Source organism: Acanthaster planci, linkage group LG14, assembly GCF_054643075.1.
Source record: "Acanthaster planci isolate LZ-2023a linkage group LG14, COTS_SCS, whole genome shotgun sequence".
In the NCBI taxonomy this organism is placed as follows: Eukaryota; Metazoa; Echinodermata; class Asteroidea; order Valvatida; family Acanthasteridae; genus Acanthaster; species Acanthaster planci.
The window spans coordinates 9,037,428-9,063,180 of NC_141790.1; the positions used below are offsets into that span (position 1 = coordinate 9,037,428).

At 45.0% G+C, this 25,753-nt stretch overlaps 1 protein-coding gene across 1 annotated transcript in view; it reads left to right on the plus strand.

The window, feature by feature from the left end:
* The window catches only part of LOC110980748 (uncharacterized), a 73,158-nt gene that overhangs the window by 15,569 nt on the left and 31,836 nt on the right, over positions 1-25,753 (plus strand). The window contains exons 13-25 of the mRNA XM_087145806.1: positions 2,607-2,786; positions 6,984-7,169; positions 7,550-7,798; positions 10,061-10,258; positions 10,519-10,719; positions 10,996-11,187; positions 12,222-12,476; positions 13,192-13,371; positions 14,196-14,390; positions 15,313-15,423; positions 16,453-16,584; positions 17,608-17,850; positions 18,998-19,201. Of these exons, the coding sequence (XP_087001932.1) occupies positions 2,607-2,786; positions 6,984-7,169; positions 7,550-7,798; positions 10,061-10,258; positions 10,519-10,719; positions 10,996-11,187; positions 12,222-12,476; positions 13,192-13,371; positions 14,196-14,390; positions 15,313-15,423; positions 16,453-16,584; positions 17,608-17,850; positions 18,998-19,201 (2,526 nt within the window). The remainder of the gene's footprint in view (positions 1-2,606; positions 2,787-6,983; positions 7,170-7,549; positions 7,799-10,060; positions 10,259-10,518; positions 10,720-10,995; positions 11,188-12,221; positions 12,477-13,191; positions 13,372-14,195; positions 14,391-15,312; positions 15,424-16,452; positions 16,585-17,607; positions 17,851-18,997; positions 19,202-25,753) is intronic.

Consider the following 25,753-nt stretch of genomic DNA (forward strand, 5'->3'; position numbering starts at 1 on the left):
TTACTCTGTAAAAATAACACATCTCTGTATTCAGCCTTGCAAGATGTATAATCTGAAATCCACCTGCAGGGAAATAGCTGTTCATTTTTACGGAACCCATGTAACAATGGACACCGTCACAAATTGTGTCCCAACCTCATGGAATGACCCAGATTTTCATGTTTGATTTTGATTATAAATATTCAGATATTTGATTGATTGAATTTCCAAATGTTTGAGTAATTGGCGTGGCCCTAGTTCATCTCCCTCCATCTCTTTGTAAAAATACTTTCATGTCTTTTCATGCTTTTGTCTGATTGTCGATTCATTTGTTGTAAATGTCCATCAGTTCATTTGTTCATTGTTCTTTCCTCTGTTGTTCTTTATTTCCTGTCGCTTCAACTATCTTCATTTACTCCCATCCTTGTCCATCGGTATCTCCATTATTCATTTCTTTTTGTCTTTTTAAGTCCCTTGTTTAGTATTCATTTGTTCCTTTGTTGGTTATTCCTTCCATTTGTGCATGGTTGTTTCAGTTCATATCTTTGTTCATTCCTTGGGTTCCTTCTGTCCTTGAGTCCTTTTGGATCACTGTTTTGTTCTTTTGTTCCTGTATTCATTGCTTGTTTGTTGGCTTTTATCCAAAGTGCAGAAAAGGCATTGTTTTTCCTATTTTATTTTTTCTTTTCCTTGGTCTTCTATCTCAAATCCCATAGACTTTCAATGCGGTTTTTCTCATGGGCAGTTTGGGCATTAAACAAAATCGTATAACATTGAAACTTTACACAGTCAGGGAACATAAAGCAAAGGTCTTTTGCAGATAATGACGTTGTGATGACATTATCACGCGATTCATCATGGAATTTTGAATATTTAATTTTTCACCATCGATTTGTGCACGTTTTTCAACAGCGTAACTTTGGCACCATAATCCGCTCCAAGTGGAACGAAAGAGGGGGTGTTTGTAAAAGAAATGGACGGTCCTTTTGGTACCAACTCACCGCATAGGTGCGCAAGTATATGCGCATTTGAGGCGGAGCACGCGCAACAAATTTATTCTGGAATGTATGGTCTTTGCGTACACGTAGAATGCGTTCAAGAACCAGGTTATAACCATCTGTCTTTCACTGATTGGGGTTGCACGTCAGCTCAGGGCAGATTGAGCTGACTGAGGCTGCATCCGAATCTCTTGCCTAGAGTTAGGTCTAGGTCTTCACTCCATCGGAAATGCGTGGAGACGCGCAGACAATAGACCTAGCCGTAGCTCTGGAATCCTGTTTCGGAGGCGGCCTGAATCCCGTTTCGGACGCGGCCTGAGTTTTACACCTCTTGAAGCACTATATATATCTCCTAAAGAAAAAATGTCCGATTAGTTCAAAACGTTTTGTATTGCAAACATTAAGGCAAAGCTCATGTTTAGCATTGTTTCAGGAGGCAGAAAAGCCCAATGCTCTGTTGCCGACGGACATATTTAGAAGCTCGCATTTGCCCATTAGTTTGTATGTTCCTTTGTTCCTCTACATACTTCATATTTTGTCTTGGGTCTATTTGTTTATACAGTGAACTCCGACTAAGTCGGCATCGCGCAACTCGTCATACCATCTAAGTCGGCCTTTTGACAAAAGTCCCGATCGTCTGTAATGCATTTCCATTGAAAATTTCATTTCTAAGTTGGCATTTATAAGTTGTCATGTCATATATTAGTCGGCATGTTTTTCTTGGTCCCTTTTTCACAAAACCACAAAAATTCCTTTGTTAAGTCGGCATTAAAAAAAATTGTCCTTGGTATCAGTTTCCTTCACCGTGGTTGCCAAGAAGTGTCAAGTGACAAGGCCCACACTGCTTGACTGATGTCTGTTTATTAGCAGCACAGGCCGTGGTTGATAATCGGCCAGCATGAGTACATCAATACCGGTAACCCCTCTAGTGCTACACGCATGCGCTCTGTCCATTTTGGGAGTTGCCTTATTGAACGAACTTAACCAATGCGTATGCGGATGAGTATATGCTTTCTGAACCGTAACTGTATCACGTACGTGCACTGTCGAGTCGTGATGTGATATGCAAGTGGCTTGCCGTCCTTGCTTCGTCCTTGGGGGCATATAATCAATGATCGAATTTGCAGCCCATGAGGATAATAATCGAGAACGAATTTGTTGGGATCGACCATGAAGGTAGAAATAAATCAGGGTAAATCAAAGTCATTGAATTAGTGCAATTGGTACATAGGCAATACATGTGTACGTGTAAGTCGGCAAAATGACGACTTACAACACAAGTCGGTATTCGCATAAGTCGTCATAATTTCTTGAGTCCTGAGAGTGCCCGCTTAGCCGGAGTTGACTGTATGTATCTCTGTATATAAAAAATGAAAAGTGCGGTACACTTTTTCATGGCAGAGTGGAAGAAGACTTGAACAGTTAAAATCAGCTACCAAAACCAGCCGTCTTGTACCCTGACTTGTCTGAGTAGTAATCACCTCCTATTTTAGGCAGTTCAGGGCTTATTAACCAATGAAGATTATCGGCCCAAAGGCCCCTGCGCTGCCTGGCTTGTCAGCGGCAAATCCGCCCTTCTAATTCTGATTTCTTCCCTCAAACTTGTTCCCTATCTTTCGCCTGACTCAGTGATTGAATGTGATGAGCCGGACACCCTGCCCAACGTCCTCAGAGAATGTACCCCGCCGTATCACTTCATGGTCCAATGCAGATTCTCCTGCGAAGTGGGCTACGAGCGCATCCGTGGGTCGGAGCAGCGGATATGCATGGACAGTGCTCAGTGGTCGGGTAGTGACCTGCAGTGTCAACGTAAGAGCCTCAACTATAAAGATTGCCTTTGTTTATCAAACATTTGTGACTTGTCACCACAAAATGGGCTGAAAGTTGGAATTTTCAAAAATTGAGATATTGGTACTTTTGCATTCAGCAGAAAAAGAGCTTTCCAATGGCATGTACATGGAACACTTAGGGTAGAAGTATAAGGTGACAATGTGACATTATTCTAGCAGCTTTGCGTCTTTGTTCCCGACACTTCAATTACCTCAGACCAGACAGGAATAATGTTATCGTCAAAATTGCTGAGAAAATGACATTTTTAAATATATGATCCCGCAACCTATTTGGAATTAAATAGGAGACGGGTTGCTCTTTCCAAATATTACAAAACCCCCAAATTGACCTCCATTTCAATATGACTTTGAACCCTCAAAACAGAAAAGAGAAGGATGCAACTTATTCTCATTTTGTCGTGACGGGTTACATGTACAGTTGGTTCTCTGATATTGACCGTACAGTGACTGGACATTTACTTCATCAGGAATCTTATTTACTGTTATTACAGGGAAATCTGGCCAAGTCCAACTCTGATATACTGAAAGTTTGAACTTCACAGACTTCCTCCTTGAAAAGTTAGGCCCATTTTGAATCCATTGGCTCAGTAGTATAACAGTGATATACAACTCTACTTATGAAACTCAAAACTTTAATACCTGAACTTAACTTTTTGGGCCTGTTTCCTTGAGGTTCGACTTGTCAAGATTTCACTGTCTTGTTGGGTGTTTCTGGTAACGAAACCAATGATTTCCCAAAGGCACTACTGTGTAGCCGGTAGGCCTGAAGAAACCTGTAGCGAGTAGACAGTGAGAAGCAGTCACAATTTCAGAGGTGGGAGGAAAACCCCAGAGGAATATTCTGGGTGGAAACCAAAGTTTGCTCATTGAAAACATTTCTGATAAAAAAAGGATTTGCTCCCTGGTTTATCGCTGTGCACGTTAACAAACAACAATGAATTACCCCCCCAAAAAGGGAGATTTAGACCAGCAAAAACGGAAGAGTCCACTGCACTCAACCTACCCAAACAGTCTCTAAATATGCAAATTTCTTACCATTCAATCCGATTCGCCAAGAACTTGATCAACCGTAGTGTGCCCTCTAGGCCCATGATGCATAGTGGCACAGCCGCCATGTTTGTCCTCGTTTTCCTTAGCGTGATTCTTAACAGAGGTGTCAATTTTGGCATCTCCGAATTCTAAAGTTTTCCGTTTTGCTCCACTTTCCTGAGTTAATTGATCAACCGTAACATACTGTAGTAAATGTATATTCCTTATCTTGATGTATATTTCATGATAGAGTGTGTGTAGTTTTTGTTTTGTGGCATTTTCTCTGTCTGTGTGTGCATTTTCATGGGCTCTATACATTGACTCTACGCTGCTCTAACACTGAGTATTCTACATAGGGTCAACGGGGCGACCCGGGATCGTGGGGGTTCTGCGAGCTAGTGCAGTGATTCGTGCTGCGGTCTCCCACCTCCCTAGTAGATATATAGGGTCAACGGGGCGACCCTGGGACTGTTGGGGCTTGCAAGGTAGTGCAGTATTTGTTCCGCAGCCCCGCTCCCCCCTATAAACCGACAGGAGTCGGTCTGCAGATGATCAGATGGCATTGCACAATATACTTAAGATTCCACTCTAACACCTGCTGGCTGAACCATTCCCTGTCTAATCCAGGGTTAGCCACACCCCACTTCAGGGTCTGAGCTGTAGAGCAGGCTGTATCCGAACGCTCAGTTCCCTCATCTCTCACAGACAAGAGTAGTGCAGAATGGCCCTGCACTCGTGGCGAAATTTTTCCCCCGCCAGCTGGGTCTGGGCAGCGTGAACATTTCCACGCCCAACTCCCAGCCCTCTGACTTCTGAGACTTCATCATCGGGGGCATCCAGGCGTGAAACAGTCAACAGCGATCTGCGGGCAGGCTCCCCTCCATTGCTGGCCCTGCCTTGGTGATTACGCCATTTGAATCAGTATCCACGCCCTGGACATCTGAATTCACTGAACTTCACACTGTCGTGGATTCTGCACTCTCCTTTCATCTAGCAATGCCGGGCTTTCCCAAGGGGCTCCTCAGTATTATTTCTCGGCCTATAACACAAGCAGTTTCCACAGTTTCTTCTGCATGGCCTACGTACTCCACTACACTTTAGCTCTCCAGACAAGTCAGATATTCCTGGGAGCATTGGCCTTTGGTATTAACCCGAAGACAACCCGAATCCCGAAGCCAACACTCCCTTTACAAGCGTCTGCTGTCAGAGAAAGATTTCACCCAGTAGAGCAGACTCTGCCCTGCAACATGACTTTAATAGTCAGTCTTCAGATGTATTTGACAAGCTAAATACTGACCTCTTTGCCTCGACAGAACATTTAGTTGCTGATGTTCTGCACCAGTTTCCCGCTCTTTCAGGTCATGTGACCCCTTTTTCTTTTCAGCAGGGTAGGGTTGCTCGTCCATGCACCCCTCCCTGTTACCTCAGATCCCGACAATTCAGCCAGAATTGGACATGGAAAATATCTTCTTTCATGCCATTCAGACCTTTCAACCCTGGTGCCGCATTTATCCAGGCCTCCGGCATACACCTACAACAGTAGTAATCAGTTCTCTCTTCATGGTGAAATGAACAGAGTGCGCTCCCAATCAAGACACCGATGAACGCAGCGGCTGATTCTTCACTCCTTCGAAACTCAGAATTGCAGTCGGCAATAACACGTAGCTACTGCCTGCAGTCACAGCTTTCTGAAGTGCTTCCTCCAGACAACACAACACTGATAACCGGTACCCTCTTCCTGGCGCATTCACTCAGTGTTTGTTCCTACCAATTCATACCCGGTCGGGACCCGTGGCGTGTCCTCGAGAACCCTTCGGAGAGGCCTCATTGCTACAAATATCGGTGAGGCCAGCCTTTCTACTTCCAGTAGCTACTTCGTTCCTGGATTGTGGTCTGCCGATGGTATCCATTTATACATGGCTCCTCTGAATAGTAATACCACAGCGTCCTTCTCATCCACGCCATAGACCTCTGGTCAAAGCCCATTCATTCTCACCTATCTGACAACTTCATCTTTAATGTCATAGAGTACTCCTGCTATCCTAATTACAAACCTTGCTGTCCTGTCCCTATAAATCCTCGTAATGATTTCTGTTCAGGACTCAAAGCTGAGAGGTACTATGATTCTCCTCCTGCCATTACCCTGAAACACTTCACCTCTGGCTCGTCGGGTTTCCTCAGCCATTTGGTTCACCTATATCCCACATGGCTAACCTTCACAGACTTTAATCTCAGCCACCCTATCGCGATGTATGCCGCTAGGGTGGCATACTTTGCCAACATCCTTTAGCAAAGTATCCGCATGACAAATGCCAGAAACTCTATGGCCCTTTTAATCCTCTTGCTCCTCTGAATAAAGTTTTGCAACGAGTTCTTTCCTGGCGTGTCTACATTCACCTCTTCACCGAGAATACGAGGACCCATACTTCGTGAGCTATCTTCGGTTCTACACCGTATCCAATGGTTTTGTCCTCTCTCTGGTAAGCCCTCATCAATCCACACAGGCACAAATACTTGCAGTGTGTCCTCGCCTAACTTCCTCTGCGGTACGGTGCCACACTGCGTACTTAGTGACTGTTTAGGTTGGTTGAGTGCAGTGGATTCCTTTCCCTCAGCAGTGTGGTAAGAGTCTGCTATTAAGGAATACCTACCCAAACAGTCACAGCCCTCCCGTCCTCCCCACACTGGCTCGGGCCTCACGCTTCGAAAAAGAAGAACGAACACGGCGGCAGTGCTGCTATGCATCATGGGCCTAGAGGCCGCACTACAGTTTCTCAAGTTTTTAGTGAATAGAATCGAGCGCAAAGGAATTTGCATATTTAGTGACTGCGAGGGTAGGAACGCGTTAGCAGCCTCTTCCCACACTGCCGTGAGGGAGGAATTTGAGCATTGTATTTTATGCACAAATCAGCGCAGCATTGAAGTTGTCATTCCAGGATGACATCAGAGTTTTGTCCATGAATATGGGAACAGTCATTAGCATTAGAAACAAAAAGGGCACCATGGTAAAGAAAAGCAAAACAAATATTTGAATGTAAGATATACATGCAAGCGTGATTGAGAGACAGAAGAGGTGTACTTGTACTTGAAATGAAAATTACACTTCAATTTTCAATGGCCCTCCTAGGAACGACGTGCCCACCATTAGTACCGCCAGAGCATGCCGACATCGCCTGTCAGTCTCAAGAGAACTTCTTTGGCGATACCTGCACCTTCTCCTGTGACGACGGGTACCAGCTGGTCGGCATCGCCACCCACCGGTGCCTGGCAAACGGCGAGTGGAGTGACAATGACGACGGACCCTTCTGCCAAGGTGCGAGGTTGTTGCGGAACTCCCCCTTTGACGTACTTTATTTTGAGAGGGTGTATTACAGAGGGTGATCCAGCACCAGATTTTGGGGGAGGGGCAAAATTTTTTAAGGCGGGAAGGAGGGGGGGCCAAAAATGTAAATTTTTTCATGCAACCTGTCTGAAGGGTGAGGTTCCATTTTAGGATATTCTACACACATTTTGGAGGAAGAGAAATGAAATGGACCAAAATGTTAGCCTTTTTCATTACTTTTCATAACCTTTTCAGCTCCTTGGGCGGATGGCCCTGTTGGACCCCCTCTCCAGATCTTCCCTCGGTGCGCCTTTTCAGATCAGAGTCATTTATTGTATACAAATCACTTTGTTGGTTCTCTTTTGTTTCAGATATTGCGGCCCCGCATTTCAATGGCACCTGCCCGCAAGATTTCAGTCTGTTGGCCCCCCGGGGAAAGGCCGAGGCCATTGTCAGGTGGACCCAGCCTGTCGTCATGGACAACGCTGGCAACCAACTCAACATCACGTCGTCACGGCAGCCGGGCGTCACTCTCCCCGAGGGCCTGCACGCCATCGTCATTCAGGCCTCCGACCAGGCAGGGAACCAAGGAACTTGCCGCTTTGTGGTTAACATAACAGGTAAAAGTGAACACCGGTAACCAGATTTATACCAAATGAAAATGTCATCGTACATGGGCTGGAATTTTTAATGCAAATTTCCACAAATTTATGTGCATGGTATATTAATTGATGTGAAAGCCACAATTTACTTTTAGGAAGTAGACCGTTCAACCTATTTGGTTTATACTCACTTTAACCCTCCTATGCTGAAGTCACTCTTTGGGTCAGTTGGTAAACACCTCAAAGAAGCACAGCTGTGTTGTGCACTGCACTAACTGTCCCTCACAGGAATATCAGATTGCACTTTTGTGCTGCCCAACAACTGTGCTTCACTGTTTCATGTGCATAATTGTGCAGTAAACCAAATGCAGTGAAGAGGACTGCACAAAAGACCCTGGGTCATTTTATGCTGGCAATCTACTACGTACACACTGAACCTGTGCATGTTTGAGTTCCATATAGAAACTACATGCTCACCAGTGACTGTGGGCATTTGTGCTGTAAAACCAAAGGAGGGTTAATGAGGCCATTTTGTTCTTAACATCAAAACTAAGGCTGTGCACTTTCAAAAGAGTAACTATGATGTATCCTTGCAATGGAGACTGTGAAGCTGTATAAGCCTAGCCATGTCCAGTCATTGTGGCTCAAAGTTTACACATATACCTACTCAAACCAATTGGTGGGTGTGCTTCTGTCAGCCGCAGCCAGTTTGAGACACAGCTTGAGGCCCCCCCCCAAGTCAGTCTCTGGTCAGCGCATGCATTAATTTTGAATGTGCACTCAATTTTTGTACCCATTTTTTTCTCAAAATTTTCAAAGCAGCGCCCTCTATTTCTGCACCGCCTGAATGTTAGTGAGTAGACTGATTCCCAGCCACAAGTCTGAAGGGCAATTTGTTCAAGGAACCAGACTAATTCACGAGTAGCTCGTACCCGGTGATAGATCTGCTAACACTGCGTAATGTTGATGTCGAACACAAACAGTAGACCAAAGTTACAAAGTTGCAGCCAGCTGATCAACAACAATGGCGGCATGACGTGCAGCATGCTACTACTAGCCTTTGCTCTTTGATTAAATATGCCACTCATTTCCTTGTCCGTTGCCAGTCTTAAAGAAGCCACCTGCCCCCCCAAACAATTCAGTTCTGGAATATTGGTCTGACCATTTGCCATGGTTTCCAGTGCAGCCTCTGTCTTGGTCAAACCGTACATAGCCTAAAAATATTTGTGGCTGCACTTCCAGCACTGGCTGCAGTCGAGCTTGGCCTTGTAAGCTCATCTCAAGTCTTAGGCTATTGAAGTCATCTCGTCTTAAGTGAAATCTTGAGCCGTTTAGGCCACGACAAAGCATTCCTTTGACATCATTCATCTTGCCCTTTGTGACTGGACTTCAGGAAGGATGCTTGAATAACTGTGACCAGACTTTGTGACGGTGGACTCGACTAACGTGCATGACTGCCAAAGTTACCCAATAACTGTCACTCTCACTCAGAGAAACATTTTGTGACAGGTTTTTCTTTCCAGCAATCACCAAGGCCTGAACAAAAAGTGGTGCGTACGGCAGTATCGGTCACGCCCCTTTGCTGATTGATGTCAGAGCCCATTGATTATACAACCCTTTTCATGTGTTTTGGCGTCACGATGTGTGAAATAACATCGCCCAGAAAGCAACCCAACAAAAACAACACAAGAAGGAGCAAAAAAAAGCAGATTGTGACACCCCAAACCTGTAACACCCGGAACTGACCAACTCTCAGATTCTGTAGATTTAATTCAGTGAACAGATGCAGTGTGAAGCGAGTAATTGATTGAAAAAGACGAAAAAAGGAAATTGAGAGCGTGTTACACTGTTTGCTTCATTCTTTCATTCCTATGGCCATCTGATTTTTCAATAATGTTTAATTGTACATGCCATAGACGTCCAGTTATATGCTTCCATGGTCCTCAATCTTTGTATTGTGCATTGAATTATATTTTTACATTTGTATCATTTCGTTTATATCTTGTTTACTTATTCACTGATTTTAAGTACATCGGATATCTCTAGATGAAAAGTCATATCAATTTTAATGCTCATTCTTTCTTATAGCTAATTGCATTTGCATGAAATTACCGGTTTGAATTGTCTTAATCATATCGTTAGTAACTATTTTTAGCGCATGAGCTGCCACTGCATGTAGTTGCCAGGTTTAATAAAGTATTGAATTGAATCAAGTACATATTGCTCAGTTGTTTTTAAGATTGTACCAATCAAACTTATTTTCTCGTTTCTGCTACCCAGTGGTGCGCTGCCCGTTGCACCCGTTCCCGCCATTCGCAGACTATCTCGGGCAGCGGTGCAACAACTACTACGGGGCCCAGTGCAACTTCAGCTGTCTGGTTGGCTACCAGCTCTCGGGCTCCCCATCCCGGACGTGCGAGTGGAGCCAGCGGGCAGGGGACCCGGCAAGCTGGACCGGGGAGCAGCCAGTCTGCGAAGGTGGGTGCATTTTCGACGATGGCACTGTAGGGGAAATCAGTCCACCAGCCGGGGGGGCCACGTTTGAACTCTCTCCGACCGCCAAGTTTTTGCTTCCGGAGATGCAGGTGGTTCGCTGGGGATGAAGCTCATAAAACTTAGACAGAAAAATCATAAGAAAGTAAAGACTTGGCACCATCAGAAGGCTGTGAAAAGTGAGACCTCGAGGCCACCATTTTGGGAAGGTACTTGTTGCATCTTGGTTCTCTGTTTCCCTTCAGCTGTGATGTGCCAGATGTTTGATTTCCCCGAGGATGATATGTACGTGGTCGGTTGCGATGCCAAGGCGCAGTCCCTTCCCTACGGGTCACGGTGCCAGACGGTGTGCACAGAAGGCAAACAGCCGGTCCCCGGCAGCGGCAATGGGCAGAGGCGGTGCACGGAACAGGGGACGTGGACCGGTGAAAACATCCAGTGCGAGGGTAAAGGGTTTTTTGTTTTAGACTCTGAAAGCACTTAAAAGGGTGCCTGTAGCCTCTTGACTGGGAGGGAGAGGAAACGTCACTGGTACTCATTCTCTGGCCATACATGTGCTTGTTTGAAGCAGTGCAGGCATACCAATGAAGCTGAAATTTGCCTGAAACCTGGCTGAGTTGGCTGGGTCCAGGCTTTACCCGTTTATTCACATTGTAGTCATCACAAGGAAGGACAGGAGCTAGGGTTTTGTCTGCACCAGTCTCTGTATTTGTTTTTGGCAGATGTGCGCTGTCCAGTGCTGACGCCCCCTCCCTTTGGCATCATCGCCCCAGAGAGCTGCACCAGCGGGCTCTCACAGTTCCGGACCATGTGCCGATACTCCTGCATGCCAGGCTTTTCCCTGATCGGCGTCTCGGCCACTCTGTGCTTGGCTTCGGGCAACTGGTCCAGTCCAGAGCAGCAAGCTTGCCAAGGTGAGTGGGCCCGGAACTGGCGTACTTATATGTGCACTTTCCTCTCGCAGTACCACGGGCCGCACTGTTTGTTAACAGCAGGTTGACAAACCATGGGTAGCTACCACGGCCAAAAACCCATTAGTGGCAAACCATAGGCAGCCACCATGGCCCAAAAAAAACATGGTTGGCAAACTATGAGCAACCACCATGCCATGGCAAAGCACCCCATGGGTTGGCAAAATGTAGGCAGCCACAATGGCAAAAAACCCATGGTGAGCAAACTGTAGGCAGCTATCATTGGCAAAACAACTTTATGTTGAGGTCCATAATTATTCATTGTATAAGCAAAAGATGTTGCCAAGATTGCATAAAAAGATTCTCCCTTAATAAATAAATGCAGCAGTGGATTGTGGGTTCGAATCCCATCCCAGCCACCTTGTGATATTTTCACAGGGCTCAGACACCACTGAGAAGAAGTGTTTGGTCGCACAGGTGTCGCAAATGTCGAGCAAGAATGTAGACAAATTTACCAAGGGACTTGAAAAATATTTCAATTTTGGCAGTGTATCTGTACAATCACTCGGACTCAATCTCACTGTCAAAAGTGCTGGTACTCCCTAAATACCATGTAGGTTTTTGCAAGCTTGATCCCCTCTGCACCACCTGACATTTGATGTCAAATCTTGGTGCTGGGTTTGGCCCATCATCAGCTGAAGAAATCCACCAGCAGTCGCAGATTTATAGAGTAAGCTGCTATGAAAGATTCAGCCCAACTAGCTGACCAAAGTTTGGTGGGTGAACGGTAGCTCAGTCTGAAAAGGGGCAGTTTCATAGAGCCATGAAACACAGGGGTCTGTTATGCAAAGGAAATTGCTGCCTAGCAATTGCAGGTTACCAACCAAAATGTTGTGCATTCTTTATATCTATTGGTTGGTTCCCTGTTGAGTAGGTATGTGAAATTGGGCCCTGCTGGTGGTGGTCCAGGGTTCGAGTCCCCACCATGTTTTTTTTTCAAGCTCTCATTGTTGTCCATGTCTGTATGTTCATCGCAGACATAGCAGCGCCGGTCTTCAACGCCCCGTGCCCGCACATCGAGTTGTACCTGGTCCCAGACTCCTGCACAAACGGCCACGTGGTCACCTACAGTCCCCCGACGGCGGAGGACAACTCGGGGACGGTGAACGTGACAGGAGGGGAGGGCGACGCCATGGGTGAGGTCTGGCCATTTGGCGTCTACGAGCGCTACTTCATGGCTCGCGACCCATCCGGCAACACGGCCAATTGCCTGCTGACCATCAACGTGTTACGTAAGTTCCTTCCAATCACATCCTTTGAGATAGGTGCTTGTCAGTTATAGGCAAGTTTCGGCGTGAGCTGTAGTCTGACCACGAGTCAGCTACTTTTTATTGTTGCGGTCAAACTGAAGCGAGCCTAGGTGAACTATTTTGTAAAATCTCATCTGCTCTCACATTTGCTGTCGGCTTAAACTCACGCAGTATTCGTACTCAGTGACGTCTTGTACAATAATTTCATGTGAATGATTCCCCTTTGTACTGAAAATGTTTGTCTCGTTCATGTGTCCTCACATGGAGTACGGGTCTGCTTTTCACTCTTTCAGTATTGGTTCTTATACCTAATCTGAATTTTCTTTAATACTTTTTTTTGAATATTGGGATGGTCTTTCTGTTCTTTCATTGATTTTGTGTTTTTCTTTCTTTGCTTATACTTTCCTGTATCCCAATACACAATGCAGCCGGATATTTACAGTCAAATACGGGCAATTCACAAAAGTGCAACTCCAAGAGTTTGCAACGTGTTGGCCAATCACAACGCGCAATATTTGTCGACCCTCTGCAAACGCGCATTGGGTTGACAGATTTCGTGCATCGTGACTGGCCAACGCCTTGCACACTCTTGGTGGCGCACCATTTTGAATCACCCATATTAAGAGTTTATAATAGTCTCTTGGCCTTTGATATTTGTATGACTCATTCCACATGCTCCCCCCCCCGATACATACAGGGATGCAGTGCGACCCTTTGTTACCGCCATCCCACGGCAGCATCGTGTCGCAGACCTGCGGGGACCAGTCAGGCTCCGTCGCCATATTTGACTGCAACGACGGCTACTTACTCATCGGTTCGAAATATCTCGCGTGCACACAGGAGGGAGTGTGGAATGCCACTATGCCACTGTGCGCAGGTACAAAAGGGGCAGACTCGAGTGTGAGAAATTTTCCAGGTTTGATGGAAGGTACCGTCTTGTCATGACATGAAAAAAGGGATGTTTCTGAATCGGGTATGCTCAAGCTTTCCAAGAAATGAAGAAAGACTTGATTGACTATTTTTTCAAACCTCCAACCTCCTGTTCACTGATGTAGTCATCTGTACCACTCAACTACTGAAGCTGTACGCTAGCTATTGTATGGACTGAAACACTGCAGGGACCCACTTTTTAAACATCTCTGCAACCATTTTAAAAAAGTCATTCCCGAGACCTTGGTCCCAGCTTAGCCGCATATTTCAAAACCTGGTACATGTGGGTTGGCTGAGCTTGAGGTCCTGCAAGGGCCTATTAATTTTGGATCCCATAGGGTGAAATGTCAAGGTTCAATACGGACGTTTCACAATAGTGCACCCCCAAGAGTTTGCAACACGTTGGCCAATCACAATGCGCGAAATTTGTCGACCCGACGCGCGTTTGGAAAGGGTCAACAAATTTCGCGCATTGTGATTGGCCAATGCGTTGCAAACTCTTGGGGGCGCACTATTGTGAAACGCCCGTATAGAGAAGGTTATTTTCACTCGGCAATTCAAGAAAAACAGCACACGTCAACTTCAGACCTGGTGTTGGGGTTGGTCTTGATGTCCTCTGGAAACCTGTTGATTTTGGACACCCTGGTTAGTGATTGAGGTCATTGAGAAACGACGGATTTTTTGTGATCACAAATTCAAGTGGTGGGTTTGGGCATCGGCATGGCTGAGCGTTTGTGTTTGGTAACACGTTAATGTTTGTTTCTCCCGTAGCTGTGTACTGCAGCCCACTGATACCACCAGTCAATGGAACCTTCTCACCGGCAATGTGCTCCGCCAGTTCGACCAGCTATGGAACCACCTGTGAAATCTCCTGCGCTGCCGGCTACGGCCTGGTCGGCGGCGGGACCACCTCGTGTCTCAGCAACAGCCAGTGGTCGGACGACATCTCTGGGAGCGTCTGCACTGGTAAGGGAAAGGGATGTTTGTCAGTTTGGGGGGGGGACGCTGATAGGATCCCCCACCCCCTGAGTTCATGAAAGATGAAAATTTTGCGGATCCTGTCCCGTCCATTGGGGGGGCAAGAAAGGGTGTTCTTTGAAACAGCAGTGACGATCCTGGGTTTTCGTGCACACTTGGTCGGAATGTAATCATTTTTGGGGGGGATGTATAATCGCTGTCGTGTTCAATCCAGCACCCAAATGAAATGAAATGATTCTCATCCATACTGTCGCTTCATTGCTACTGAGAGGAGATGCTTCAAGTCGGGGTGGATGGGTACCGATTGCCCGTTTCACATTCCGGACATGTACCCACAGACATGTACGGACTCCTAATAGAATACTGCTTCACGGTTCCAATGCCTCTGCCTTGTGCAATCAAGCAATCCAGGTGCTAATTTACTCTGATAAGCACAGCTGTTCATTTTGATACTTCTGTGACTTTTTCACGCTTACATGGGCCTGGCAGAATTGCGTAATGTGAGTGACGCTGTCTTGTCATCTCATGTCCCTTGCATCTGGAATACACTCAGGTCTGACTCAAACACAGGCTATTGTATAATGCTGTAAGTTGCGTAGTAATGGAAAACATGCTAGCTCTCCAGATTATGGTTTGAGGGGCCCAACAATTACAGGAAAAAGTATCTGTTTCCTTTTCTTGTTACACTGAGTGGTGAGTCAAATTATCTCTCCACTTTTGAACACTGCTCACTCCAAGGGTGTTGTATGGTTGGTTTGATTCAGTTTGATAAATTTTAATAAAAAAGCGGCGTAATGTAGGGGAGGCTGGAATTGCCTCTGTTTCATGATTTTTTTTTTTTTCAAAAAAGCTGTTGTGGAATTTTTGTTAATACCCGCAGGCCTGTTTTGTCCTGCTTAATTTCTTTCAGACATCACCCCTCCTGAAATAACCTGCCCTCCGTCTCAGTCCTACGTCCTTCCTCCTGGTGAAGCCACCATGACGTTCACCATAGATCACCCCAGCGCCACGGACAACTCCGGTGAGTCCTGTTTAGAAGATCGAAAAAATGGCGAGTGTCGTACCTGGAATTCAGGGAAGTGTATTCATAAGGTTTTGAATGTGGCCCTCTTCCCCTCCTCCCCCAAAAAAGAGCAACCTTCCAACCCAACCCCCCCCCACCCTTTGACAACGCTTGCGGCCCTGAATGTCAAATGATTCATGGCAACAAACAGTGCCACTTGGAGTCATGATTCCAGATTTGTACTTACAACGAGTGTCCTCACATGCACGTCAAGTTTTTAGAAAGATTTGGACTGGGACAGCCAAATTCTTGAGGGGGGGAAGAGAGCAGAATCCTCCCCAGCAGTGAGATGGTCCCAGTGGCTCTTCGAGGGTTAACCATTTGTGGCTAAATGTGGGGGCTTTTTACAAACTTTTTACGTTTTGAAAACCCCAAACATTTTGCCGGGGGGAGGGGGAATGGAATGGCTGTCGTAGGCATCACTCAGTCAGGACCTTACTGCAGTAGGGCTGAGTCAATTTGAATAATTCAGTATTCGAATATTCGACCTTCAATTCGATCGAATATCCGAATATTCGGTCATACTGACCGACGGATTGTTGATGAACAAACCATATACAAAATCAGTCGCAGTAACACGCACAATTGTACATTATAATCACTGTAATAGCTTCTCACGTCACGTCTCACCATTTAGGAAGAATTAGCAGACGAACAATACTTCTTGCCCTTTTGAAAATTTCTGTTCCTTTTGAATTTTTTTATGACTAATGTACTTTTTGAAAATATGCCGTTGCTTTTCACTTGAATCTGCTGGAAACAAGCCTCCATAGTGCGATTCTTCTCATTCCAAACAAAAGAAAATTCTCCCTTCCTTTTCATGAATTTTGCATTTGAATATTCAAATTCGGAAAGTAATATTCAAATATGTGTTACAGCCCTATACCACAGCTTCTGGCCACAAGCTCCCTGACCCACATTTCCAATGAAGGTGCCCCTCCCGTCTCTCTATCCTCTGTCTCCACGTTTCTGTTTGTCTCTATCAAGGTGTGGCCCCCAGGATCAGGAGCACCGAACACGGCGAACAAAACACGGGACCTGGTTATTTCTTGTACACTTTTGCGGCTATAGATGCTGCCGGCAACAGCCAGTACTGCACAACATTCGTCACTGTGCAAGGTAATTAAACTGTGGCAGAGCTTACCCACTTTGTAGTGGGGGGTCCGTAAAGGAACTCCTTTTTTTTGTAAACTAAAAAAGGAAATGCTGCATTTGGTCACCCCTTTTGGTGCTTTTTGAGATATTTGAAAGGCTGCTTTTACATTGCCGCTGTTTTGGTTTAGCACAAAGGTTTTCTTAGGTGGCGGGTTCTTGAGGGGCGAGACTAGTTCACAAATGTGACCTTTGACCTCCAACCTTGGCCCAATATCAAGGAGATGTTCAACCAAAAAAAACCCCCAAACTTTGTTTTAGAAGCAGAGATGTGCCAACGCTTGCGCTTACATGAATTTGTCATCTTGTCAATGTCTCGACCCTTGCAAAGTTTGACAAAAACTGACTTTGCATCGGGTCATGTCAGTTTTTTCCACCATTTAAGTCCGGTCAGGTTGGTTTGGTCAAGCCATATTGGTGTAAACCTGAAATAAATTGAAATAAACTGGGGAAAAAAAAGCAAAACATGGTTTGGGCATTCACATGATGCCTTACTCCTGTGGAGGCACTGCGCCTCGCATGACCAAGATGCAAGATTTTTTCACCTGGTGTTAAATTCTACATGCCACCCAGGACTGCAAGCAAGATGCACTGTATAGAATTTTTGGTTTTCGGGATGATTTTCCTCAACAGAATTCATGTAGTTCATATATTTTCTGGTGCGGAAATATAGGGCGATTTGTCTGAGCTAAATACATGTATTTTATTGGGGAAGGGGGGTTGACATTAATTTCTGTCAGGTCTGGCAGGGTTAGATATGGGGAGCTCGGATCAATTTCAGGTTGGACTTGGGTTATGACATTTATCGACATTAATCAGCAAACTTGGACTGGCATTTTTGCACAGAATCTCCTGCAATCTGTCTCGTCAGATCGGTAAATTTTTGTGGTCTGCCTTTCTGCTTCCAAAGTAGAAATACACGTGCACACTTTGAACGCTGTTTTTTTTTGTGTGTGTGTTTTTTTGGTGGGATGACGTCGTGGTAACCAGATCTTGAAGCGCCGATGGTACTGAGTTGCCCCAATGCCACGGTCGTGGAAACTTCCTCTCTCCCTGTCACCCTGAAGTGGGAGGAGCCAATGTTTGATGACAATGTCGGCATCCGCAGCGTCCAGTTGAATCCGCCCACTGTGGGGCCCATCCTCCAGTGGGGCCGTGTGGAAGTGACCTACACAGCGACCGACACAAGCGACAACACCAACATCTGTGTAGTCGTTTTCGAAATTGTGCAAAGTGAGTGCTTTCTCTTTAAAGGTGTCGAAGAGGGCCTCACATGGATGTCCATGTACCTCACCTTAGGGACATAGTGGCAAATAATAAGCCATTTGCGAGTTAAATTTGCATAAAATCTGGTACGCTGAGTTATCTGATTGCACATTAACATACCAATTTGAATTCCCCAGACTAAAGACCCTGTTGCTATACGTGATTCGGGGGAAGCTTTTGCATAGCGACCACCATCTCTGGAATGGACTTGTTCCTTTGTGCCCTTCTTATCCATTGAGAACAGTGTGCTTGTTGCAAGGCGTCTCTTATGTAACTAAGCAAAAGCTTGCCCCGAATCACGAGGTATAGCAACAGTGGCTATAATTACCGCAAATGGGTCACTTGGGAGACATTCCCATAGGAGCGTGCACAAACTTTACTGTCCCATAATTCAATATTACCTAATCCGATCTTAACCAAACTTTGCGTGTTTTCCTTTTAGACCCTAATCTATCATCTCTCAAAGTTTGGACGGTAAAAATTTTCCACCTTCTGGTAGTTGGGTCACTAGGGAGACATTGAAATGTCTCCCTAATGACCGATTTCTCCCTAATGTTGAAAAATTTACCACAAAATGTCTCCCAAGTGACCTATTTGGAAATATTTTTGTATGGAGAATTCAAGTTGTTATGTTCATGTGAATTTAAAGAACTCAGTGTACCAGATTTTATTCAAATTTAACTCGCAAAAGGTTTATTACATTGGGAAGTTGCCAACGTTGACCTCACTTCATTTTTCCAAAAGTTGGCCATATATCCCCTGCAAAGTCCAATAGAATTAGCCTTTGCACATTTTCATTCACCAGAAGCAGTAATATTAAACCCTACGACAGTTCCTGACATTTGTTTTCTTCATTTTTTAGAATTTAAACTGCCTTCTGAAAGTTATCTCTTTCTTTGGTCCCCTTCTAGTTTGCATGCAAGCAATAAGCCGTTTATCTCAAACGAAAAATCGTCAGATCTTGATGTGTGCATGTATATTTTAAAAGCCGAACTGACGTTGACGTTGAAGGCCAGAAAGCGTGTATAACTTGAATGCTCTTGTATTTTGCAAAAAAATAATTGCACATACTCAATACAGATTGTGGGTTTTGTTTTGCCTTTTCGATTCCCAGGTGTGGAATGCCCCCCTCTTCAGCCGCCCCCTCACGGTGCCCTGGCCTGCGAGAACGACAACTACTGTACCGTGCACTGCAACGAGGGCTACATCTTTCTGAACAGGAATCGCCCCCGCGATGTTTACGTCTGTCTGGCATCGGGCCAGTGGGACCGCGAGGCTGACCAACAAGGAATGCCCTACTTACCCGCGTGTACTGAACGTAAGTCTTGAAACTCTTTATTCACTAATGTGGGAGGATCAAAATTTACAGTTGGTGATGATTTCAGTGTGGTTTTGAAATAGCAGTTCTCATGGTCTTGAAACCTTTGTTCTTCACGTTAACCATTTCCTGCTGGGTGGAGTTTGTATATGTGGGACGAGTTGCCCGGCGATTTTCAAGATTTTCCTTTCCAAAATTCTTCAAAAATTCATAATTTCATTTACTGGACGTTTACACCCACACGAATTACTGTCAGGTGGCTACTCTAATCTGACAGACAACATCTATTGACGTCCGAGTATTTCAGCCAGGCCTGCCGCCCAGTAAAGAAAGCCCAGAATTGTGAGGTGTTGCGTAATTTCGTTTGTTCCCAGTGAATGCCAGTGGTATCTTTTCAAACGCATCTGGATTTAGCATGCAGTGGTACTGTATCGCTCAGCGCTGGGGCGCTGGCGCACTTTTGTCCGCGGTGGGTGGGTGCGCAATTCCACAAATAGGTGGTGTACTGTTTCAAAACAATGACGGATTACCTCCGATAAATGCCAGCTAAAAAATGATGATAATTCCCAGCAGTGGGTCTTTTGTTCCGAGTACGGTCTTTTGTTGCACTACCAAGCTCTTTTGTCCGATTTCGGGCAGCCCAGCTATGTGTATAAACCCAAGGAGTCTGGTACCGGAAACCCTGACACCAAGGGGTTAAGTGACTGTTATGACAAGTGTAACAGTGACATACACATTGGGTCATTTTCCACTTTTGTGACAACATTTGTCATACCACCATTATTTTCTACCCATAACTTGTACAAATAATCGAGCAACTTTCTTGTCATTTCATAGGACAGAAAAATTCAAAGGCTCCATTTGTTTCAGTATTTAACCACCGCTATACATGCCACATGTCACATTACAAGTAGTAATACCAATGGACCTTTCCCGTGAAATATGCAAATAAAGCAGGCGCATTACTACCACTGGTTGGCAAAGTTGCTTAAATCTATGACGCTATACCGAACACCGCTATACGGAATACGGCTATACAGAACACCACTATGCCGAACACTGCTATTCTGAGCATTCGGCTGTACCGAACATCATCCTTGGCTCCCAATATGTTGTGCACAAAACCTACAGAACATTATGTAGTTGCAAATCAACTGAGATTTGCCACAGCATGCATCAGAGATTGATCCTGAGTGGTAGCTTCACGACTTTTGTAACGCAAGATTTCATAAAAAAACAAAAATAATTAACAGATACATTTCTGGAAACTTCAAACGTAGAGATGGATTTCACATTAGTGCCGACTGCGCATATCTGCATCGAAACCGAGGCTCTCTGTGTTGAACTTTGTCGCGCGCGCCCGCAGAGTTGACACAGTACATGCAGTATCTGGTTCGTAAGTGTGACGCCACTTCAGTTTAAACCACGCCCACTGCACAAGATACATAGCCATCGCAGGTACATTAGTTCGCGGTCGATTGCGATTGTTTTTTCTTTTGATTTCACGTGTCCAGTCATCCTGAAAGACTCTTCCACAAAACTTTGCAGCCTGAAAAGTCTGAATTGAACATACCTTTATGTATTTTGTGTCTTAACTCCTTACTTTCAATCGTCTGATCGCGTTAAGAATTGAAGCTGACACATACAGCCTCATGGAAGTGCGCAGATCGACGCTAAAAGCATTGTATTGGGATCCCTCTATATGCAGCGAATCATAGTATCACAAAAGGGTGCACTTCAATTAGACAAGAGAGGGCGCCACTCAGTATGGCAACGAAACATTCGGCCGTTAATTTTGCTGTACCCAATGACCGCTGTACTGAACATTTAGCGTGGACCCCGTCGTGTTTGTTATAGCAGCGTTCAACTCTATAAGCTGCTTTTGTATAAGCATAATTTGGCATGAGTGCCAAACTGAAAGACGAGGAATTGTTAATACTTTCCAGCCTCAGGACACTGAAAGCTTCACTCAGTTTTGAGAAAAGCTTGCCGACGTAACGGACAAAGGCTGCAATACAGTTTAGATTGACCTTCAACGCGCCAGGTTATGGTCAGCGCAGCTCTCTCGTACAGTACCCACTATGGACGGCTGTGCTTTCCAGCCAGTGGGAGTTGCTTACATGCGCCTGTCTAATTTGCATATTTCACGGAAAAGGTCCATTCTAAAGCATTTCTACCTCCTTCTACACTGAAGCAAGATAACCCCCCTCTTCTTTGTGTTAGTCATTCTACTGGAATCTCAGGAATTCTTTTCAGACATCTAGGAAGGAATTAAGTAACACTAGCCTAGAATGTGTGGTTAGGACATGTAGGGGGGATACCCCTCCGTCCCATGTCTTACTGAGTACATGTTTATCCTCCCGGGTTTATCAACATTTTGATACAATGCACACTTTGATAATAACATAAGCGCTGGTACCTGGCTCTCAGTTTGGTCCATTCACTGCAGAATCCAAGCCCAAAACTAGGGGGTCATCGTATTTTGACATCGTGGAGAAAAAAAAGGATATTGATGAGTAATAAGAGTTATTCCAAATGAAATGAAGTTGAACGCTGAGGAGAACTACCACGAGTGTCCACTGTCATTGCCAGAAGTGTCAGTGTGAGTTTGTCATCACTGTACTGTGCCAATTCATGACTGACTGTCTACATATGAAGTGATAGGTATGTTGTTTAGCTGAAAGGTTGGTTGGGGCACAGGAGCAGATTACGAGCAGCCATGAAAGACCCAGAATGTAGCAGGACATGGCAGGGCCTCTGCTGATGTTTGTTTGATGGACAGTGTGGAGCTTCCTGGTGCATCTGTGGTCGTCCCTCGTGCTGACATGTTGTTTGACGTCTACTACGGTTCAATGCCGCCTGCCCTTCCGATTATTCTGTTCTCCTATCGCCCAGTTCTTGTACGCCTTTCTCTGTACACCTTCAGGGTAACGCACCCACGCGCCGTCTGCATCTTGATCACTGCAGCCAAGCTTGGCAAAGTTCACTTCAAGATTTCTGAAGGCCTCCGCAATGAAGCTGCTGACTTAATCACTAATAGTGTTCCATTGAGCCCTTGGCCAAACACACTGGCATTCTCCCACGTCATCTAATGATCTGTAGCCTTGTGGCAAGATTAGCCATGTTTCAGCCAATGTGGTTTACAAATGGCATTGACACCGATGAAAATAAGGCAGTGATGACGGCTGGTTTGAGGCCTTTTGATTCAGCGATAGCCATCCTTTTTTTTCCTTTTGTCTCTTAATCAGCTGAAGTACATGTACATGGATGTATGTGACCGCCTCTAGATAAAAAAAAAAGGGCCACAGGATGACAGGAACAGGGAAATCAGACCGAGGAATCATTCAGAGCTTGGAGACCTCGTCGAGGTTTAAGGGTGAAGGCGGCCGTCAAAACCCAGAATGTAGCAGGACATGGTATAGTTTGTCTCACATATAGTGCGGTACTTGATGGTGCATGGTTTGTCCCCCCACTCACCGCCACCATGTTTGATGTTTACCACAGCGCAATGCTGGCATTGCTTCCAATTGTTGGGTTCTCCTATTGCCCATTTCTCGTACGCCATTATTTTCACACCCTCAGGGTAACACACCCACTCGCCCTCTGTGTCTTGATCACTGCAGCCAAGCCAGACAAACTTCACTTTAAGATCTCTGAAAGCCGCGGCGATGAAGTTATTCTCGTCCGCCGACTCGATCACCAACAGTGCCCCATTGAGCCCTTGGCAGTATGCACCGGCATCCTCCCACGTCATTTTATGATCTGTAACCTTGTAGCAAGACAAGCCATGTTTCAGCCAACCTGGTTTGCAAATGGCATTAACACCAGTGAAAATAAACAAGGCAATGATGATGGCTGGTTTGAGGCCCTTTGGTTCAGGGAAAGCCATCATTTTTTTTCTCTTACAACATCAGCTGAAGTACCGATGTGACCGCCTCTAGATAAAAAAGAGCCACAGGATGAGAGGAACAGGACAATCAGACCGAGGTCTCATCCAGATCTTTGAAACAAGAGAAAACAATACCAGAAAATGATGCTGCAACCATCAAAATAGCGCAAACTGGATAAAATCAAGGCAAGCAACAAATTGCTACAAGATCTGAACAGCAGATCTGGACAGCGTTGAATGAAACAGTCTGTATTAGATCGCTGTCATATAGCTTAGCAGCCACACTTGGATGGTGAAGATGATCAGATCGAGACCATCACAATCACCGAGCAATATGCTACAGTTGTCCACTGCCTTGGAAGTACATTATCACAGAGCATCTGAATTGCGTTCAATCAAGCGATGAAATGATATCTGAATTGCGTTCAATCAAGCGATGAAATGACAGTAGCAAAAATATGATATATCTCAGTGTCCCGAAGCAACAAATTAAGACAACCATCAGCCATAAGACTCATATACTCTTCATCCATAATTGCTCACAAAAAACGCACACCTAGAAAATGTCCAATTCATCAAGGAATTCACCCGGTCCGTGATGAAATATGGGAGAACCTTCTGGTGATAATTAGTTTGCCTTCCTTTTTATAAAATAAGGTAGGACATACATAGAAGAACAAATGCCTCACTTTTGAAAAAAAATAGTGGTACGTGAGAGAAGTTTTGCTCCCCATGGTAAAATGATAAGGAAGTAAAACTATCCAGAAGATGCTTAACATCAAGGATATACCAAGTAATGATCCCAAAAGCTTGTCGTTGGGAGTAAAAGTTCAAATAAGTCAGGTTGGGGTAGTGGCTTTTTCCTCGCCTTCCACCTCTGCGACTGGGGTTCGAATCCCACCAAGATCAGCATGTGGATTGGGTTTCCAGTCCCCACTTGATTCCGTGGGTTTCCCTGTGATATTTATCCGGGGTTTTGTTCCTCCTACCTCTAAAACTGAACGTTTCTTTATTGTTTCTAAACTGTCTCTTCATCCTGTAATTGGCGCTGAATTCACTGTTGGGTGAACATATATCAGCACAAATGAATAACACCCCGATCCCATCTTTGCAGTGTTGACGTCAAGACCTTTGCCACACCAGTTACAATTAATAGGTTGTGCGCTGACAGAAGGAACGCTTTTGTTGCTATTTATTCAGTAACTTGTGATTTAAATGCAGATGTGGGGCCCTGTACTTGTCTTGTGGAATCTTGTGGTCGTCTTTTAAGTCATCTGGACAACAACTTTGACAGGTATCATATCGTGGTTCTTTTGTCCTTCCACCGTGAAAATCAACTTCCGCAATCACACACTGTGCTCAACGGATATCTGGTTCATGGCATTATTAACCACTTGCCGTGAGGTGTTCTTAAAAATGCAGTGCACACCTACGGGAGATTTTCAAGATTTTCAGTTTTCAAAATTCTTTAAAATTTCATCATTTCATTTAATGGACGTTTACACCCACATGAATGACTGTTTGGTGGCCACTCTTAGCTGACAGGTAGCCTTCATTGACTCCTGAGTATTTCAGCCACGGCTGCCACTCTGTAAAGAGAGCCCAGAATTGTGAGGTGTTGCATAATTTCCTTAGTTCCCAGTGAATGCGAGTAGCATTTTTTCAAACGCAGCTGAATTAGCATGCAGCGGTGCCGTGTCGCTCATCAATGGGGCCCTGGAGCACTTTTGTCCGCGGTGGGTGGGTGCTCAATTCCACAAATAGGTGGTGTACTGTTTCAAAACAATGACGGATTACCTCCGATAAATGCCAGCTAAAAAATGATGATAATTCCCAGCAGTGGGTCTTTTGTTCCGAGTACGGTCTTTTGTTGCACTACCAAGCTCTTTTGTCCGATTTCGGGCAGCCCAGCTATGTGTATAAACCCAAGGAGTCTGGTACCGGAAACCCTGACACCAAGGGGTTAAGTGACTGTTATGACAAGTGTAACAGTGACATACACATTGGGTCATTTTCCACGTTTGTGACAACATTTGTCATACCACCATTATTTTCTACCCATAACTTGTACAAATAATCGAGCAACTTTCTTGTCATTTCATAGGACAGAAAAATTCAAAGGCTCCATTTGTTTCAGTATTTAACCACCGCTATACATGCCACATGTCACATTACAAGTAGTAATACCAATGGACCTTTCCCGTGAAATATGCAAATAAAGCAGGCGCATTACTACCACTGGTTGGCAAAGTTGCTTAAATCTATGACGCTATACCGAACACCGCTATACGGAATACGGCTATACCGAACACCACTATGCCGAACACTGCTATTCTGAGCATTCGGCTGTACCGAACATCATCCTTGGCTCCCAATATGTTGTGCACAAAACCTACAGAACATTATGTAGTTGCAAATCAACTGAGATTTGCCACAGCATGCATCAGAGATTGATCCTGAGTGGTAGCTTCACGACTTTTGTAACTCAAGATTTCATAAAAAAACAAAAATAATTAACAGATACATTTCTGGAAACTTCAAACGTAGAGATGGATTTCACATTAGTGCCGACTGCGCATATCTGCATCGAAACCGAGGCTCTCTGTGTTGAACTTTGTCGCGCGCGCCCGCAGAGTTGACACAGTACATGCAGTATCTGGTTC